At 57.6% G+C, this 19,331-nt stretch overlaps 2 protein-coding genes across 5 annotated transcripts in view; both read left to right on the top strand.

Moving 5' to 3' along the window:
* TCF25 (TCF25 ribosome quality control complex subunit) overlaps positions 1-14,248 on the top strand; it is a 48,461-nt gene extending 34,213 nt beyond the window's left edge. For 2 of the 4 annotated variants that reach the window (XM_039460284.2, XM_039460286.2), the window contains exons 12-18: positions 916-1,075; positions 2,568-2,655; positions 4,928-5,086; positions 6,814-6,904; positions 7,845-7,924; positions 9,382-9,454; positions 9,889-10,189. In XM_039460284.2, coding sequence (XP_039316218.1) covers positions 916-1,075; positions 2,568-2,655; positions 4,928-5,086; positions 6,814-6,904; positions 7,845-7,924; positions 9,382-9,454; positions 9,889-10,047 — 810 coding nt within the window. In that variant the 3' untranslated portion in view covers positions 10,048-10,189. The other 2 variants (XM_039460288.2, XM_039460291.2) reach the window with 2 other exon arrangements.
* A 95-nt stretch (positions 14,249-14,343) lies between these two features.
* MC1R (melanocortin 1 receptor) lies at positions 14,344-17,889 on the top strand. The gene has a single exon (XM_074405384.1). The coding sequence runs from the start codon at positions 16,552-16,554 to the stop codon at positions 17,503-17,505; it is 954 nt and encodes a 317-aa protein (XP_074261485.1). The 5' UTR covers positions 14,344-16,551; the 3' UTR covers positions 17,506-17,889.
* Positions 17,890-19,331: the final 1,442 nt, after the last annotated feature.

Raw genomic sequence — 19,331 nt, 5'->3', positions numbered from 1 at the left:
TGCCACCAGTAACAGACACGTATTGGAGTGATAATTGAGTTGTATTGGGTTAGGTATAATATATTAAAGTTAATTTCACCTGTTTTCTCTTTAATGCAGCTCCTAGAAAATTTAAATTGACCCCTGGGCTCCCATTATGTTGTCTGGGTGCCTCTTAGCTGGAAGGACACATGAGACTGTCATGCTGCCCTCCAGCAGGGCCCAGGACTGGGGAGCAGGCAGTGGCAGCTTTTACCTTCTCTGTTTCTGTGTTGAATTTTTTCATAGCACATGGTCGTGCCTAATGAAAGTGGGTAAATTACTTTGAATTGTTTAGCATTTGGCATAATCGGCCAGGAAATCTCACCTCCTGGAATGTGGTTTATAGAAATCCCTGATCTCACAAAAATGTCAGTGCAGGGAAACAGGGAATCCCCCAAAATGGGGCCACAGGAGAATGTGGATAATGGTGTTTAAGGTCAAAAACTGAGTCTGTGATCCCATTTTGATAGAAAAAAAGGCAGTGAGTGGCACGTCTGAGGTATGTGACATCTGCTGAGAAAGGCAGAAGTACTTGCATGGTGGTAGACGGAGCTCGTCTTTGCTGGTTCGTGCTTTTTACATTTTCCACATTGAGAGCACTGACTGCTCAGCTTCAAAGAGGAGCCCCTGTGGCAGGTGGGGCCCTCCCTCCCTGTAGCCTCCTCACTCACACTCTGACTCCTCAGGCTCTCCGTCTCCTCTCTCTTCTGCTTGTGGAAATTCCCCCAGGTGGGTGTGTTAAGTTATCTTATGCTAAGTTGAGAAGAGGCCATGGCATTACCGGCAGAATCTCCCTACTCTTGGCAGGGTTCATGGTGGCATCAGAGCATCTGCCAACCTACATACTTTGTCTTTTTGACTTGAGGCTCTACTCTGTTTCTGTGTCTCTTGTAGGCTCATCGGAACCTGTCACAGCTCCCAAATTTTGCCTTCTCTGTTCCACTGGCGTATTTCCTGTTGAGCCAGCAGACAGACCTCCCTGAGCATGAGCAGAGCTCTGCCAGGGAGAAGGCCTCGCTCCTGATACAGCAGGCGCTCACCATGTTCCCTGGAGGTGGGTGCTGCCTCTTACTGGGGTGGGGTGTGTCCTGTCAGCCATGGTGTGGGGGCTGGTGTTCCTGGTGGTGGAGGCCAGGTCCCTGACCTCCCCTACACCTTCAGAAACGTACATTCTTTGGTAGGGCCTGCAAACCTGCTCTAGCAAACTTGAAAGATGATCGGTCCATCTGGGAACCTGCTTCATGCCATGCCAGGCACGAGGAGGTGGCAGCCATCCTACCCTGCGGGGCTGTGTTGTAGGGTGCAGAGACGGGAGTGGCTGGGAGGTGCTGGGCACAGATTGTGTCAGTGCTGGGGAGAAAAAAGCAGAGGAAGGTGTCGGAGGTGCCAAGGCACAGCAGAGAGGATTGTGCTGAGCACCATGCTGAGATGTGCAGCGGAGGCCTGTCCTGCTCAGACAGACTCTGCCTGCACAGCCCCTGAGCCTGACTGCATCTGGATGTTCTCCATCCATACACATGGGGTGGGCACAGTGGGGCTGACCCCTGCCAGGCAGCATATGTGACATCCCTCTTTAAGATGGGGCTCCTCTGAGGGGCTGTGGGGGGCTGAGAGTTATTTGCATGCAGCTGATGTGACACGTGGCATGACCACTCACCTTCTGTTAGCATGTCCTGGAAGCAGCAGCGCTTCACTGGTTCTGTGGATTTCTAGGGCTTTGTCTGGGCCCCAGGGAAGCCCATGGCATGGGTTTGGGCAGCTTCCAGCACAGGCAGAGAAATGTGCCAACCAGAGGGGCCTGGCAAGCCCTCGGTCTGCTCGCTGACCCCAAAAGCCTCATCTGTGCCTGAGAAGCACCTTTGTCCTCCTCTGCAGCGCTGTGCCGTGTTCCCCAGTGTAGCAGTGTCTGGGAACGGGGTGGCAGCCATGTGCCATGCTCCACCAGTGCAGCCTTCTCTGGGAACGGGGCTGGGAGGCCTTGTGCTGTGTGGCAGAGCTGTGCTGCTCTTACAAGCTGTAGTGTTAGCACCTGCTTCGAAGGCAGGCAGGCTCCCAAGAAGCCACCGCCCCTTATCCCAGAGCACTGGAGATCACTGCAGGCATGGGTGGGACAGGTTCTGCCCTGGGGGCCTGTGCCCCTACATGGCAGCCTAGACCTCAGCCCAGCCCTGCAGTGCTAGCCCTTCTACTGGGCACAGGTGGCCTCTGCTCCCACCAGCCTGCCATGGGGTCCAGACTTTGTGATTAGAACATCCAGCCCCACGTGTGTGGAGGGTGGTGGGTGAGTCTTCCTCAGATGCAGAGGCGGGTGCTGGGAGGCTCCTGGGGGCTGGTGTGAGGAGACCCCCGACTCAGACCCTGGGCACCCCAGCAGCAGCAGCTCAGAGTGCCAGCTGAAAGCAAGCTGCTGGCCCTGCATGCTCGTCCATCTGAAAGCACTCAGCTGTGTCTGTGACAAAGACCTTACCGTGTCCCTTACCACCGTGGGGGTTGGGAGTGGCTCCTGTGGGCCAAGGGGTCCGACAGAACCTCTGCTTCTCCCGCAGTCCTCCTGCCCCTGCTGGACTACTGCAGTGTGCGGCCCGATGCCACCGTGTCCACTCATCACTTCTTTGGACCCAATGCTGAGATAAGGTAGAGAGTGGTGGTACCCATCTGTGGGGTGTCTGTCTCTGGGGTGACCATCTGTGGGGTGCCCGTCTGTGGGGTGTGTCCGTGGGGTGATCATCTCTGGGGTCATCGTCTGTGGGGCACCCCTCTGTAGTATACCCATCTGTGAGGTTATTGTGGGGTGTCTGGGGTGCCCATCTGTGGGGGTGCCTGTCTGTGGGTTATCTGTGGGGTGCCCATCGGTGCGGTGATCATCTGTCAGGTACCCGTCTGTGGTGTACCTGTCTGTGGGATGTCTGTGACATACATGTCTGTGGGCTGATCGTCTGTGGGGTGTTTGTGGGGTAAAGGTCTGTGCCCATCTGTGGGGTGCCCATCTGTGGCGTGCCTGTCTGTGGGGTGGTCATCTGTGGGATGACTGTCTGTGAGGTGTCTGTGAGGTGCCCATCTGTGGGGTACTTGTCTCTGGTGTGTCTGTCTCTGGGGTGCCCATCCGTGGGGTGATTGTGGGGTATCTGTGGGGTGTCTTTCTGTGCGGTGATCATCTGTGGGGTATCTGCCTGTGGGATGCCCGTTTGTGGGGTTTCCGTCAATGGGGTGTCTGTCTCTGTGGAGTGTCTGTTTCTGTGGGGTGTCTGTCTGTGGGATGTCTGTGGGGTATCTGTCTGTAGGGTTCCCAACTGTGGGGTGCTTGTCTGTGGAGTGCCTAACTGTAGGGTGATCATCTGTGGGATGACTGTGGGGCGTATGTCTGTGGGGTGCCCATCTGTGGGGTGTCTGTGGGGTGCCCATCTAGGGGTAATTGTGGGGTGTTTGTCTGGGGGTTGTCTGTGTGGTGATCGTCTGTGGGGTGTTGTGGGGTGCCCATCTGGTGTCTGTGGGGTGTGTGCCTGTGGGGTGATTGTGAGGTTTCCATCTATGTTGTTTCCATCTGTGGGGTATCCATCTGTGGCCTGTCTGGGGGGTGTCTGTGGGGTGTCCACCTGTGGGGTGTCTTTGGGGTGCCCATCTGTGGTGTGTCCGTCTGTGGGATATCCGCACATGGGGTGTCTTTGGGGTAATCATCTATGGGGTGATCATTTGTCAGGTACCTGTCTGTGGTGTGCCTGTCTGTGGGATGTCTGTGAGGTATATGTCTGTGGGGTGATCGTCTGTGGGGTGTTTGTGGGGTGAAGGTCTGTGCCCATCTGTGGGGTGCCCATCTGTGGCGTGCTTGTCTGTGGGGTGGTCATCTATGGGATGACCATCTGTGAGGTGTCTGTGAGGTGCCCATCTGTGAGGTACTTGTCTGTGGAGTGCCTGTCTGTGGGTATTTGTCTCTGCAGTGTCTGTGGGGTGCCCATCTATGGGGTGCCCGTCTCTGGGGTGATCATCTATGGGGTACCCGTCTGTGGGTTATCTGTGGGGTATCTGTCTGTGGGGTGCCTGTCTGTGGGGTGATCATCTGTGGGGTATCTGTGTGGTGTCCATCTCTGTGGGGTATCCATCTGTGGAGTGCCTGTCTGAGGGGTGCCCATCTGTGGGTTGCCTGTCTGAGGGGTGCCCATCTGTGGGTTGCCTGTCTGAGGGGTGCCCATCTGTGGGGTGTCTGTGGGTTTGGAGCCTGGGAGCCATTTTCACTCATCCTGAGAGGCCTTGAGGGACCTGCTCCCAGCAGCAGGAGGGGCTGTGATAGGGACCTCGGGGACTTTCATCTGACCTGGGAGGGCTCTGGAGCCCTCACTGATGTGTGGAAAAGCCCAGGTGGGGCAGGTGAGCAGCCTCTAGCTTAAAACTCTGGCTCATAAAGAGGGTACTGGGCGCAGTGGCGCACACCTGTAACCCCAGCGTTTTGGGAGGCCGAGGTGGAAGGTTGGCTTGTGCCTAGGAGGTCAAAGCTGCAATGAGCTGTTTGTGCTCCTGCACTCCAGCCTGGGTGACAGAGCAAGACCCGGTCTCAAAAAAATAATGAAGAGGGAGCAAGCACAGGCGAAAGTGCATGTCACAGAGTCCCGCTTTGGGGCTAGTGTAACCTCCAGGTCCTCCCCCAGCTCTCGGGAGCCAGTGTGGTGTCCAGGGCTCGCCCTGTGTGCCTACAGATGGACTTGCCCTGGTTATATTTTCACGTATCTGTGGAGTCAGTTGTGCTTCCTAAAGAACACAGTGCATAAAAGGCCATGGCACATACCTGTGTGCCCCAGCCCCATGCTCTCAGGTCCAGCAGCCCACAGGGCCCTCCCTGTACCTCCTGTCTGCCCACCCCTGGGGCTCTGCTGGCCTGAAGAGTGTTCTGCTCACAGACCTTGCTCTCCTCCAGCCAGCCCCCTGCCCTGAGCCAGCTGGTGAGCCTGTATCTCGGGAGGTCACACTTTCTCTGGAAAGAGCCCGCCACCATGAGCTGGCTGGAGGAGAACGTCCACAGGGTGCTGCAGGCAGTGGACACCGGAGACCCTGCAGTGGAAGCCTGTGAGCACAGGTGAGCTAGGGGCTGGCATTGGGCAGCAGCCCTGCCACACTCCCTCCTCAGGGGCCCTTGTCCGAGACACAGGGGCCTCGGGTTCTGGAGGCAAGGAGGGCTGTGAGCAGCTTGGCCTCCCCTGCAGTGTGGTCAGCCATGGGGCCTGTGTGGAGCCTGACAGGGAGCACAGCCCTGTCCTGTCCCAGAGGCTTCCTGGGAGGCAGCTGTGGTCATCAGCACAGGTCACGAGCTGGCGTTCCTGGGTGCTTAGGGCTGAAGTGGTAGCTTCTGGTTGTGTGGTGTTTCCACATCTGCTGTGGTGCTGATGAGTCTCTCACACCAGCATCTTGGGGTAAATAAGTCTGGCAGAGCTGAGAGCGAGTCTTCCGTCCTGCATGTGAGCATGTCAGAGGCTTGGACCCTGGTGCTCTGCGTTTGGCAGGCAGCCCCTTGCCTGTTCTCGTCTGGTGTGCCTGTGCCCTTGGCCCTGTGCTAGTTCTGTGTGTCAGCACCGTGGTTCTGCCCAGCGGCATGGCCAGGCTCGGTGTGGACCACATGGGAGTGGCAGCCATTTGCAGTTCCACGGTCAAATCTGTCTGCCTCGGACGTGAGGCCGTGCCGGGGGTGCCTGAGAGGTGCTGGTGCCCCAGCCGTTGGCAGTCGTGGGCCCCATCCATGTGTCTGTGTTCCCCACTGCACCAGACATTGCTTTCTTGCTTTGTTTTTTGAGACGGTCTCAGTCTGTTGCCAGGCTGGAGTGCGGTGGTATATTCTCGGCTCACTGCAACCTCCACCTCCTGGGTTCAAGTGATTCTCATGCCTCAGCCTCCTGAGTAGCTGGGACTACAGGCGCATTTCACCACGACTGGCTACTTTTTGTATTTTTAGTAGAGATGAGGTGTCACCATGTTGGCCAAGATGGTCTCGATCTCTTGACCTCAGGTGATCCGCCTGCCTCGGCCTCCCAAAGTGCTGGGATTATAGGTGTGAGCCACTGCGCCTAGGCTGGACCAGACATTTCTCGTGGACAGGAAAGCATTTTGTTCCCTGTGCTGCCCTCCCAGAGTGACTTCAAGCAGGGACCAGTGCCTGTGCCTGTAGTAGTGACATTGGTGACATGCCCAGGTGTCACGTCATGTAGACAAACTCGTTGAATTCCCACAAGAAGGAAGCCACTGGCCATGGCTCCAATCAATCTTATTTTTATTTTATTTTATTTTTTTTTTTTGAGACGGAGTTTCGCTCTTGTTACCCAGGCTGGAGTGCGATGGCGCGATCTCGGCTCACCGCAACCTCCGCCTCCTGGGTTCAGGCAATTCTCCTGCCTCAGCCTCCTGAGTAGCTGGGATTACAGGCACGCGCCACCATGCCCAGCTAATTTTTAGTATTTTTAGTAGAGACGGGGTTTCACCATGTTGACCAGGATGGTCTCGATCCCTAGACCTCGTGATCCACCCGCCTCGGCCTCCCAAAGTGCTGGGATTACAGGCTTGAGCCACCGCGCCCGGCCAATCTTATTTTTTGATTGGAGGGCCCGAGTCAGGCCGTGCAACTGGGATTGGCCCCTAAGAGCCTCCCTCACCACAGGCCAGGGACCAGCTGTGCTGCCTCTGCTTGAGAAGTGAAATGTGCAGTTCTTGGCGCCACTAGAAATGCAGCAAGGTGGCGAGTGCTGGGCAGAGGCGGGGCGGGGCCCAGCGCTGTGGCCGTTACCATTTCATCTGCTGTGCCTCGTTTCTCCTCAGGCGGAAGGTGCTGTACCAGCGCGCACCCAGGAATATCCACCGCCATGTGATCCTCTCTGAGATCAAGGAAGCCGTTGCTGCCCTGCCCCCGGTAAGGAGAGAGGCTGAAATGGGAGCTTTGTGTAAGCCAGTCACATGCACTGCCCCTGTGTCTCCTGGCAGTCCACATGCAGGCGTGTGCAGTGCAAGCACCCTCACGGCCCAGCTCTGCCATGGCAAGGGCTTCTCCTTTCCTGGCAGCCAGGGTTCAGATGCTTGGTTTTGAGAGAGAAATCCTTTGGGCCTGAGCACGACCTTAGTAGTCACCTTGGTGAGCTGCTCTGTCCATGGTTGGGACTGTGGGTACAGCTGTGGGGGCTTCTCTGTAGTCATCGGGTATAGTCCTGCTCTGACCTGTGCTGGAGGTTCTGTTTCTGACTCAAAACTTAAAGACTTTATACTGTTGTTAAGAGATAAGGCAGAATGAGTGAGAAACCACCAAGTAGAGGGTCGCAGGCCCAGGGGCCGTTGCTGAGGACAGCTTAGCGCCTCCTGGTTTAATTTTGGCTGCTGTGCAGATCCTGGTGACTGGCATGGCTGGCCTTGTCTGGGGCTGTGAGCTTCTGACTCTCATCACTAGAGGGGCTGAGGGGCGAGGCAGAGAGTGCACCAGGAGCTGTGTAAACCTCGGGTGGCCCAGGGTCCCCATAGCCTGCAGTTGCTGAAGTGAGAGCTTCTGACCCGTGGTGAAAATCTTGGCAGGCGTGAGCAGCACGTGACCCCTTCCTTTCCTACCACACACCCCTGTGAGAAGGGCAGACGCTGTACCGGTGTACCTCCACTCTCGTGAGTGTCCTGGTGGCAGAAGGGTGGTCCCACCCTCACCCAAAGTCTGTTGGTACAAAAAGCACAGCCGTTTCTGTCAGACTCTGTGGCTATCTTTCAGCAGATGCGTCCAGTCCTTGCTGGAGCCGACTGAAGGACTCTGCTGGGAGAGGCAGAGGCCCCCTGGCAGCATCCGTAGCATCTTCGTTTTGTGTCCCTTTCTGAAGGACGTGACCACGCAGTCTGTGATGGGGTTTGACCCTCTGCCTCCTGCGGACACCATCTACTCCTACGTCAGGCCCGAGAGGTACCTCCCACTTCCCCATTCACTCCTTGGCTTGTGCAGCTAAGGTCAGTGCTTCAGGGCTCACAGGGACTGGCTGCCAGCTTGGGATCGGTGCTAAGAGTTGGGGCACATGGTCAGGCGGGCCTTTCCCTTAACAGGAAAGGACTGGGAGAGGGACAGTGTAATCTGGGGGTCACAGCTCTGCCTTTGCAGCCAGGTGTACAAGCACCTGTGTGTCAGGCTCTGTAGCAGGTGTGAGTAACAGCGGAAGCAGGTGTGCAGTGATGTGGGGAAAACACATGAATTTTAGGATCTAGAAATAAATGTAAAATCCAGACTGCACCATCCTGGCCAACATGGCGAAACCCTGTCTCTATTAAAAATACAAAGCTTAGCCGGGCATAGTGGCATGCATCTGTAGTTCCAGCTACTTGGAAGGCTGAGGCAGGAGAATCACTTGAAACCTGGGAGGCGGAGGTTGCAGTGAGCCAAGATTGCACCACTGTACTTCAGCCTGGGTGACAGCATGACTCCATCTAAAAAAACAACAACAAAAACTGTAGTAAGGAAGGAGGGGTTGGTGTGCTGAGACACAGAAGAATGTGACTTCCCCAGGCTCAGCGGGGAGAGGGGTATTCATGTTCCACAGCAGAGTTGCCATGTGCCAAGGCCCTGTGCCAGGAGCAGAGCATACAGCCCCATGGCCAGGCTGGGAGAGCAGGGCTACAGGGTGAGAGGGCTGGGGAGCAGGTCCAAGCCGACTCCCAGGCTGCTGGTTTGTCTCGGGTGGCTTTCGGTGTCTGGGTCATTGAAGGGCTTTTTCCCTTTCCTCTGGCCTTGAGAGCACTTGCCTTATCGAGGGCCTGTCACCCACACAGTCGTGATGAATGATTCCTGCAGGAGCAGGTGGTAGTGCTCAGGAATTGCAGTACGTGGCTACCTCACAGGTCCGTCCTGTTGCCCCTCGTGGACCAGTCTCTCGCCCTTCCCAGAGCTGCTTAGGCCTGGGCTGCTCGGCATCCTGTGGAGTCCATCACCCCAGGAGGGTGTCCACTTAACACAGGATCTGCAGACCTCCGCCTTCCTATAAGGAGTCTGTGCTCTCAAATCCTCACTGCTGAACGAGGCATTGAAACTACAGCTTTTCAAAGCAAGGCACCTGTGTGGTGGCCGTGATAGCCTTGCTGTGGACCCCGTGTCTGCCTCGGCTGAGTCGGCTGAGCTGGTCTCCCTCGTCCTAGTCCTGCTGTCCGCAGCCTCACCCCAAGCTGATGAGGAAGCCTCACTGCCCACCGAGGGCCCTGATCTCTGCTTTGTGGGAATCCAGGGCCTGTCCTCAGCTGTGCTGCTCTGCCCCTGGGTGGGGCCCCTCCATGTCCCTGCAGGGAGGCAGCTCGCAGGCAGCCCCAGGAGTTGGATTGGGTCCCACAAGTATCGGTTCTGTTTCATTTCTGACTTTTCTTTACTCTTTATTTCAGACTAAGTCCCATCAGCCATGGAAACACGATTGCGCTCTTCTTTCGGTCACTGTTGCCAAATTATACCATGGAGGTAGGTTGAGCTGGTCCCAGACACTGCCTGCCCGGTGGGTACGGGCACATCGGTTCCAGTGCAGATACTTGGAGCCCTCTTGAGCCAGGCCTGTGCAGGCCGTGCAGGGGGCAGGGAAGGGCCAAGGCTGCATTGCGCCAGTGATGCTCATTCTACTGGGGAAGCTGGGGCTGCTCAGATGGGAGCAGCCAGGCCTGATGCAGGGCCCGGGAGCTGGCCCGGCTGGATCTTGACCCCACACGCTGGGCCTGGCTTGGCCTAGACTCTACTTTTGGTTTTGAGAGCTTCCTGGCCTCACAGGGACCTGGTGAGGCTTCAGGGGTCTGACGCTGGGGCAAGGGCCACCTGGGGCTCCACGGTGCCTTCCTGCCGGGGCCCTGAGCTCCGAGTCCCAGCATGGACGCCCCCTGCTTAGACGTGTCCCGTTGCTGCAGGGGGAGAGACCCGAGGAAGGAGTGGCTGGGGGTCTGAACCGCAACCAGGGCCTCAACAGGCTGATGCTGGCTGTGCGCGACATGATGGCCAACTTCCACCTCAACGACGTAGAGGCGCCCCACGAGGACGACGCGGAGGGGGAGGGGGAGTGGGACTGAGCGTCCGCAGAGCGCCTGGAAGCTGTACACTTACGCTCTGATTTCTGTGCTGGTCGGAATTGGCCAGCTCCCTGAAGCAGAGATGCTGACTGTACTGCCGGCCTGGTCCGCTGTGTCTCCTATAAATGTAAATGGGTCATGCTCTGCTGTCCACACGCTCTTCTTTCCCAGGCACTGAGTGTGTCCAGTGCCCTCAGATTCCAATCACTCAGTCCAGTCTCTTCGCAGTGGCCTGGTGAGGCGGGGCCCAGGCCACGTGCTTCCTGTGCTCCCAGAATCTGGGACACGGTGGAGAAGGGGGCTTACAGGGTCTTCAGGACAAGTCCCTGCTGAACGCCTCCATCAGCCTGCTCTCGGGTTCATGGACAGAGCTGCATTCCTTGTTGGTAGAAGGTTTCAGGGTGGGACTGGAGCAGGGAGTCCCCTAGGCTGTGGCCCACCTTCAGGCTTGTTCATCCAAGCCGATGTGAGCTGATGTGCTGTGGTTCTCTGGCTGGATGCCACCATCTGCTGAGTCTGACACATTTTTGTTTTTTTGAGATGGAGTCTTGCTCTGTCACTGGGCTGGAGTGCAGTGGTGCCATCTCGGCTCACTGCATCCTCCAGCTCCCGGGTTCAAGCAATTCTGCCTCTGCCTCCCGAGTAGCTGGGACTACAGGTGCATGCCATGACACTCACCATGCCCAGCTAATTTTTGTATTTTTGTATTTTTTATTTTTGAGACAGAGTCTCACTTTCTCACCCAGGCTAGAGTGCAGTGGCGATTTCAGCTCACTGCAAACTCCGTCTCCTGGGTTCAAGTAATTCTCGTGCTTCAGCCTCCCAAGTAGGTGGGATTGCAGGTGTCTGCCACCACACTTGGCTAATTTTTGTATTTTTTTTAGAGACAGGGTTTCACCATGTTGGCCAGGCTAATCTCGAACTCCTGACCTCAGGTGGTCCACCCACCTCAGCCTCCAAAGTGCATGAGCCACCGTGCCCAAATTTTATATTTAGTAGAGATGGGGTTTCACCTTGTTGGCCAGGATGGTCTCGATCTCTTGACCTGGTGATCCACCCACCTCGGCCTCCCGAAGTGCTGGGATTACACGTGTGAGCAACCGCGCCCGGCCAAAATAATTTTATTAGAAAATTTCAGGGCAGTGCCTGGAATTGAAGGAGAAGCTCCAGGAGCATGTTTTGGAAAGAGAAGTCCATGGGCAGCTCTGAAGGGTAGTGTGGCAAAGATCAGGAGACATTTGGTCTGGGGGTGAATGGCCCACTCTGACCGAGACCCCAGCCTGGGGAGGGGGCGTAGCTGGAGCGGGTCTGGGCACACTTGAGCAGTGGTGTCCAGAACCCATGCCTCCCACAGTGTTGCAGCTACAGGAGGACGGGCTGCAGCCAGACGGCATCAGAAGCCAGCATGGTTCTGGAAGGATCGAGAACGTGAAGTTGTTATGGCTGCACCAGGGTTTCTGTCCCCTGCACCCCACAGCACCCTGATCTTTCACCCTCAGGAGGCAGCAAGCACAAGGGGCTGGGAAGAGGGGCTGCCCAAGGCTCTAGGGCGGCCAGTGAGGCAGGAGACATATTCCAGCCCCAGCATTTCCCAGGTGGGAGCCTAGGGTGCAGGACCCTCCCCAGGACGGTGAGGGCCCCCTGTCTGTGATGAGACAGCCTGAGGGGTGAGCCCTGTGGGCCTATCTCAGATGCGGGCCTGAGGGTGCAGCCCTCACGCTGGGCTGGCCGTTTGGAGGGGTGCACCGGGGTCCCAGCTGTGACATCCTGAGCCTGCTGCGCTCCTCTCCCCAGATGCTGCAGCAGGAGATGGTGCTGCAGCTTCTTTCCTCTCTGCAGCAGGGGAATGATGTCTGTGGTCAGTGAGAGGCTCTGGGGAACACAGGCTGGTGCAGAGCGGGGCCCTCCCGGTGTCTCACCCACCCTTTTTTCCAAGCCAGCATAACTGGCTTTGCTGGGGATCTGCGCTCAGCTCCAGGGAAGGTGGCCGGGATCATCCCCGTCTGCCTTGGTTCCCCTCCCTCCACAGCCAGGTGCCTGTGATGAGCTTCAACCATTGAGATGGGGGGACTGCTAGAGTCTTCAGGGGCTTGTTCTCTGAAAATAATAGGCAAGCAAGGAGAGCTGGGTTCCTGCCTCTTCCATTCCAGATGCCTTGAGTCCACCCACATGGGGATGTGGTGTTTGGAGCTCCAGCAGCCGTCCTGTGCTTGGGAGTCAAAGAAGAGCCGGTGTTCCAGGGACAGTGAGTGCAGCAGAGGTTGAGCCCAGGCCTGCTGTCCTGAGAGGTGGCTGGGTCACTTGACACCTTGGCATTGCTGCTGGGGTTATGTCGTGAGCTGCCGCTGAGCCTGTTTCTAATGACCGTGAGATCTGAAGACTACTCTCAAGGCCTGGCCTCTGCCATGCTTGTGGGGAATGGTGGATCCTGCTTCCTCCCCGGCCCTGCTGAGCCCAGCAAGAGCCTGAGGCACATGTGGCCTCCCCAGTGCCCATCGCAGCATTGCTCCCCAGCTGGGCCCTTTTCCACTGAGCCAGACCCCCACAGAGTCTTCAACGCAGGCACCTCCCACACCCCCACCCCCAGGTTCAAAGGAAACTGATGGCCCCTGAGCCAAGGGCTGAGGCGGGCTGTGGGCCCGGCTGTCCTTGGGAGCTGTACTGGAGCCCACCACGTTGGGACCCAGAGGCAGACTCATGGTGGCCCAAGAGCTCGGGACTGTTGGTCTGGCAGTGACCCTCACCTCCCTGTGCGTGGCTGCAGCTGGACAGGCCACCCTGGGCTACAGAGCTGGTTTCCCTGCAGCCCTTGGGTGCACACTGAGGGCATGCATGCATATGTGTGTACATATTTGTGTGTGCGCATGTATGTGTGTGGGTGCAGGTGTGTGTGTGCAGGTGTGTATGTGTGTGGGTGTTGCAGACCTTGGGTGCCAGACACAGAACAAACCCAGGAAGGCATCTGTCTTCATTGTCCTCATGGGGCCCTAGTCCAGAAACGTCTTTATAGAAAGTGCTCCGTGGGACCGTGCCTCTGCCCGTGGGAAGGTGCTGTCCACCGTGACCCTGGTGAGCAGGCACGCCGGCCCCACGTGTCTTCCTGCCGCTCAACACGCAATGTCTCCAGGGGCACTGGGAGATCCAAACAGATAGGATTAGCTGTAGGATGATCTGATTCCATCTAATCACAGATGATCCTGAGGCTAATTTATCTCCCCCATGACCATAACGAATTGGAACGTTGATTTTTTCCCAGCTCATCTGTACCTCATCTCCTTCCCACAATGCCCCGACAGGCACATCCAGTGAGAACCACAGTGGGAGTCCTGTGTCAGGGTCACCCACTTCCGATGCCCTCCAGCTGTGTCCTGGCAGGAAGCAGGCTGCCCGATTCTCATGCCCTTTGAAGTCCCAGGCTGGGTGGAGGCTGGGGTTAACCGCCATCTGTCTCAAAGCCCTCATTATGGAGCTGCAAACATGAACATCCCTGAAATGTGAGGATGCAGTGGGCTGGGATAGGGCTGCTCACTAGCTCATGGCCAGAGGGAAGTGGGGTTTGGGTCTGTGAGGTGCTGTGGATGTCCAGGGACTCCTATGCAGGGACATGGCCCCTTACACCATGGGGCCATCTGCCTTCCCCAGCCAGGCTCAGCCGCCTCCTCACATCTGGGACCCTTCTCTCCAGCGTGAGGCGGCAAAGGTCCTGGGAGGCAAAAGGCTGGGCTGAGGTGAGGCTGTGTGGGTGTGGCCAGACCGCAGGTCTGGGAGGTGTGGGCAGGACTCCAAATGAGCTGTGTGTGCTTCCAGACACGGGTCTGCCAGTCTCAGGATGGTTTGACCAAGTCTCCCAAAGCTGAAGCCCCGCCCATGTCCCTCCTGCCTGCCATCCAGCAGGTGCACGCACCTGTGTCCATCAGGTGGTACAAGAATCTGCCAGCAGCGCTGTCATTGACAGGGAGTCTGAGGCCACCCCGATGCCACGTGGTGTGTTCACACAACGGACACCACTGAGGCAGAGGATTGCAGCCACCAGCATGGGCAAATCTTAGCCAGAGAAAGTGAGCCGGGTGGGAACGTAGTGTCTGTGTGTCTGGTGCAGCCTATGTATTTGGTTCGGGTGGGGGCATCCCTCAGCCTGCATATTTGTCATTGGTGCACTTTTACGTGTGTTGTACTTCAATTAAAACATTTTAGGCCTGGTGCAGTGGCTCATGCCTGTAATCCCAGCACTTTGGGAGGCCAATGCGGGTGGATCAGGAGATCAAGACCATCCTGGCCAACATGGTGAAACCCCGTCTCTACTAAAAAAATTCTGAGGCAGAATTGCTTGAACCGGGAAGGTGGAATCGGCAGTGAGCCAAGATTGTGCAACTGCACTCCAGCCTGGGTGACAGAGAAAAACTCCATCTCAAAAAAAAAAAAAAAAAAAAAAAAAAAATTTAAAGCAGGCCAGGCATGGTGGCTCACACCTGTAATCTCAGCACTTTGGGAGGCTAAGGCAGGCGGATCACCTGAGATTAGGAGTTCAAGACCAGCCTGACCATCAGCGAAACCCCATCTCTTACTAAAAATACAAAAATTAACCAGGGGTGGTGGTGGGCACCTGCAATCCCAGCTACTTGGGAGACTGAGGCACGAAAATCACTTGAACCCGGGAGGTAGAGGTTGCAGTGAGCAGAGATCAAGCCACTGCACTCCAGCCTCAGTGGCAGAATGAAACTCAAAAAAATAAAAATAATAAACTTTAAAGCAAAAATATTTATAAATTGCAAAATGCAGATGTAACAAGTAAATTAGTATATACTGTATCAGTAAGTATTAATAGTGATGTGCTTACACACGGAGGTGGCTTGTGAGTGATGTGGGCATTCCACGATCAGAGACTGGCACTCCAGCGAGGGACAGCATGGCTCTTAACTCAGACGTCGCAGGTAAAAACATTGAAACCCTGATGCAGCGCCTGTCCAGTTGCCTCCTTTTCTGCACCTGTAAATGGGATGAACCATTCCGTTCCCCCTCCTGCTTCCACCTTCAGAACGAGGGTTTTTGTCAGCACAGATGCAGTGTTCAGCAAGGAAGTGCTGGGAGTGCCCTGGAGTGAACCCAGAAAGATGCCCGCACTGGGTGTGGCGGTCTCTCCCGACCATCCCTGCTGGGCCTGGGGGCCACACCCGACTGCTGTGAACGGATGGCAGAGCACCACGTGCGGCCACTGGCTGGAGGCGAGAGGTCCGCCTTTGATGTGGCTCCTGGTGCTGGTCCTGTGGTGCCTCCGAAGCGGAAATGGGGGCACCGCTGGGGGAGGGCAGGAGCAGTGTTCCAGGTGCTCCAGTAAGGATGAGCCATGAGACTACTGGAGAGTCCCAAAGACCTCACCAGGGTGCCCCCCAGCCAGTCTGCTGGTCCGTGCCCAGAAAGCGACACTGCCAGCCCCTGGGGCTGCCATCAAGGGGGCTGCTCCTCTGGCTAGGCGAGGCCGGGCCCTCAGGGGCAGGGGCCAGAGCGGCCTCAGGCTCTATGTGATACCTAGAAGCATCACCCCCTTCAGGGATCTCTGGCATTGGGCCCTTTCACCCTCTGCCCTGCCTGGAAGCCCCTCTCACCCCTGTGATGTTTGTCTCCGCCAGGGTCCACTCAGTTTCCAGAACTTCAATTATTTGAAAGTTCTCCCTGGTCCAGCCCCCAAATCTGCCGTGAATGCTGACGGCTGAGTTGCTGCTCCATGCATGCTTCGGCTGAGAGCAGGGGAGGCCCCTTTCCTCACTGAGCTGCTGACATGGGGAGGGGGGTTAGGGGCTGGGGCTGCCGTCCATGGCCAGTGACTTTCTGAGGCGAAGGAGCCTCTGGAGGGGGCAGGGCCCGGGGAAACCCTGGACTCCTGGACGGGAGGCCAGGCGGGGGCCCTGGTGACCTGGACAGATGGCAGTGTTTTTTAATGTGAAGGAGATGGGATCTGGGACTCCCAGGGGGCCGTGCACCGCCTGATGGCAGGCCAGGCGGAGGTGGGCACTCACGCATCCTGGGCACACGCCCATCATGTGGCCGCCCTCTTGGGAGGGGCTCCGAGGATGACTTTAAAGATGCAGAGAAAGGCTCCATTCTTCCCAGGACCTCAGTCCAACCCTGGCCCAGGGAAGCAGGAGGCAGGCAGAGGTCTCAGAGGCCAGGAGGGGCCAGAGGTGTGGAGATGTCCTGGGGACCTGAGCGGCCTCCGGGGAAGAGGCAAGGAGGGAGCTGAGGACCAGGTTTGTCTGCATTGGTTCTGAGATGCCCTGAGGTCAGAGGGTTCATACTAGGAAGTGTTGACTGGCTGGGCCATGCCCAAGCTGGCCGGTCCAGGAGGGAGAGGGTGAGTGTGAGGGGGGTGCCTGGATGGAATGAGGCAGGCATGGGGGACACCCAAGTTCCCCCAGCAGCACCATGAGCTGAGCAGGACACCTGCAGGGGAGAACTGTGGGGACCTGGGAGCCTGCAACGACCCCTTCCTGCTTCCTGGACGGGACTATGCCTATCCACGGAGCTCCGAGGAAACTCCTGGGTTCCCTCAACTCCACCCCCACAGCCACCCCCAAGCTGGGGCTGGCTGCTAACCACACAGGAGCCCCATGCCTGGAGGTGTCCATCCCTGACGGGCTCTTCCTCAGCCTGGGGCTGGTGAGCTTGGTGGAGAATGTGCTGGTGGTGGCCGCCATCGCCAAGAACCGCAACCTGCACTCGCCCATGTACTGCTTCATCTGCTGCCTAGCCCTGTCGGACCTGCTGGTGAGCGGCAGCAACATGCTGGAGATGGCTGTCGTCCTCCTGCTGGAGGGTGGCGCGCTGGCGACCCGGGCCTCAGTGGTGCAGCAGCTGCACAACACCATCGATGTGCTCACCTGCAGCTCCATGCTGTGCAGCCTCTGCTTCCTGGGTGCCATCGCCGTGGACCGCCACATCTCCATCTTCTACGCGCTGCGCTACCACAGCATCATGACGCTGCCGCGGGCGCAGAGAGTAATCGCGGCCATTTGGGTGGCCAGCATCCTCTCCAGCACACTCTTCATCACCTACTACGACCACGCTGCCGTCCTGCTGTGCCTCGTGGTCTTCTTCCTGGCCATGCTGGTGCTCATGGCCGTGCTATACGTCCACATGCTGGCCCGGGCCTGCCAGCACGCCCAGGGCATCACCCGGCTCCACAAGAGACAGCCGCCAGCCCACCAGGGCTTTGGCCTCAGAGGTGCTGCCACCCTCACCATCCTGCTGGGTATCTTCTTCCTCTGCTGGGGTCCCTTCTTCCTGCATCTCAAACTGGTCGTCTTCTGCCCCCAACACCTGACCTGCAGCTGTATCTTCAAGAACTTCAAGGTCTTTCTCACCCTCATCATCTGCAACACCATCATCGACCCCCTCATCTACGCTTTCCGCAGCCAGGAGCTCCGCAGGACGCTCAAGGAGGTGCTGCTGTGCTCCTGGTGAGCACGGCACAGGCAGGCCGCCTGTGCCACCACCACAGGGTGGTGGCTGGGGTGCTGGGCAGTGGGAGGTGGTGATAGTGTGTGGCCTGGCTCCTGTGTGACCCTGGGCGGTCTCTTACCTCCCTAGTCCCCATTTGTCAAAGGGGATGGACTAAATGATCTCCCAGAGTGTTGAAGCGCAGACCCTCTGGGACCAGGCAGAGGAGTCCATGCGAAACTCCAGGCAGGACTCCTCACCAGCAGTCATGGGGAATGGAGGAGGCCATGGAAAGTTGTCAGGCTCCGGGCTCCTGAAGAAACATTCTCTACCCTCTCCTGGGGCACTCCACCTGCTCCGATGACTGGGCAGCACTCACCCTACCCCATCTTTGCTGCCAACTCTCAGGACCTGTGCCCTCGTCAGCTGGGACATGAAGTCTCTGGGTGGAAATGTGTGCCAAGAGCCTCTGAGAGGGAGTGCTGCTCCCACAACAGCCCCAGGAGAAGGGGCTTTGTGACCAGCTTAGCCACAGCCATGCAGCAGCTCCTGCAGCAGGAAGTGAAATCCGTATCTCAGGCCAAGGGACCAGGTTTGCAGGAGCCTCACAAGTGGCGTGGGGCTGATCCCTTCCCAGGGCCAGTTCTAAGGCTCATCGTGGTGACTGGGACTGGGTCCTCAGCCTGCTTTTCTGTGCCAGTTGCCCAGGCAGACAGCTCTGGCAAATGCCTGAATCAGTGACCAGTGCCTGGGAGCACAGGGCTGGGAGTCTGGTAATAAATGTGACTCAGCATCACCCACCTTAGCCCCTTCCAGAAAGTGCTTGAAGTTTGCGGGTGGAGGGGAAGGGTAGGGGAAGGTGGGCAGAGATGAGAGTCAAGAGAAGGAAGAAAGGAGTCCCAGAAAGCATGGCCCGCCTCCCCAGGTGAGGAAGCCACAGCCCCAGAGGCTCAGAGTGCCTGGGGATGTGGAGGCCCCAGCCAGGCTTGTGCTGACTCTGCTCCTTGGCTTTCTCTCCGTGCTTGCAAAGCCCACCCTGGAGGAAGGAGCAGGTGCAGCAGGTCCCCAGTCCCTTCCACTCTGACATTGTCCCAGCTGGATTAGATACAGGGGCCCAGTCCTCCATGTGGCCACATGTGACCTCAGCTGGGACACATTCTTTTTTTCCCTGCCCTGGCCCTGAGTCCCTCCAGCCATGATCAGCCATGAATGGGACCATCCCCATGCACTCTGAGATGCCTGGAAGGGTCTCCAGTGCAGGGGGGCCTTGGGGCTGGGGGCTGGGTCTGTTCTCTGCCCAGGACTGCCCTTCTGGGAGTGGGCAGGTGGGGTCTGTACTTGACATAAGGCCTCTGACGATGGGGATGAGGAAGGGTTCCAGCCAGTGGACAGGTCCCTGGAAGCAAGTCCCTGGGGATAACGCTGGTGCCTGGTGCTGGGGAGCAGTGGAGCCCCTGGGTCATCCCTCTGCTGAAACCTGGGCATGTCGCTGAGGAGATGATCTCCATTCCTTCTGCAGACGCTGAGCACTCAGCCTCCATCCTGGGACAGGCTTAGTGGAGGCTGCAGGGGTGCCATCAGCCAGCTCCCAGGCAGGCCCAGTAAGCAGCCCCCTGGCCAGCCCCACCCCTGCATCAGCTCCAGCCCTGACTGCCAGCCTCAGGATGGGGAGCTGCTTCCTGGCAGGGCCTGCCTCTTCTGGGAGACTGGACAGTGAGTCAGCCTTAAGCCTGGCACCAGAGCCCTCTGAGGACAGAGCAGGAGTTGGCTGACCTGAGGCTGCAAAGCTTCTTCCCTCACTGAGACAGAGAGGCACCCGAGATGCTCACCCAGGATCCCCTTAAACAGGA

This window comes from Saimiri boliviensis, chromosome 1, assembly GCF_048565385.1.
Source record: "Saimiri boliviensis isolate mSaiBol1 chromosome 1, mSaiBol1.pri, whole genome shotgun sequence".
In the NCBI taxonomy this organism is placed as follows: Eukaryota; Metazoa; Chordata; class Mammalia; order Primates; family Cebidae; genus Saimiri; species Saimiri boliviensis.
This window is presented reverse-complemented; position numbering and strand designations above follow the sequence as displayed.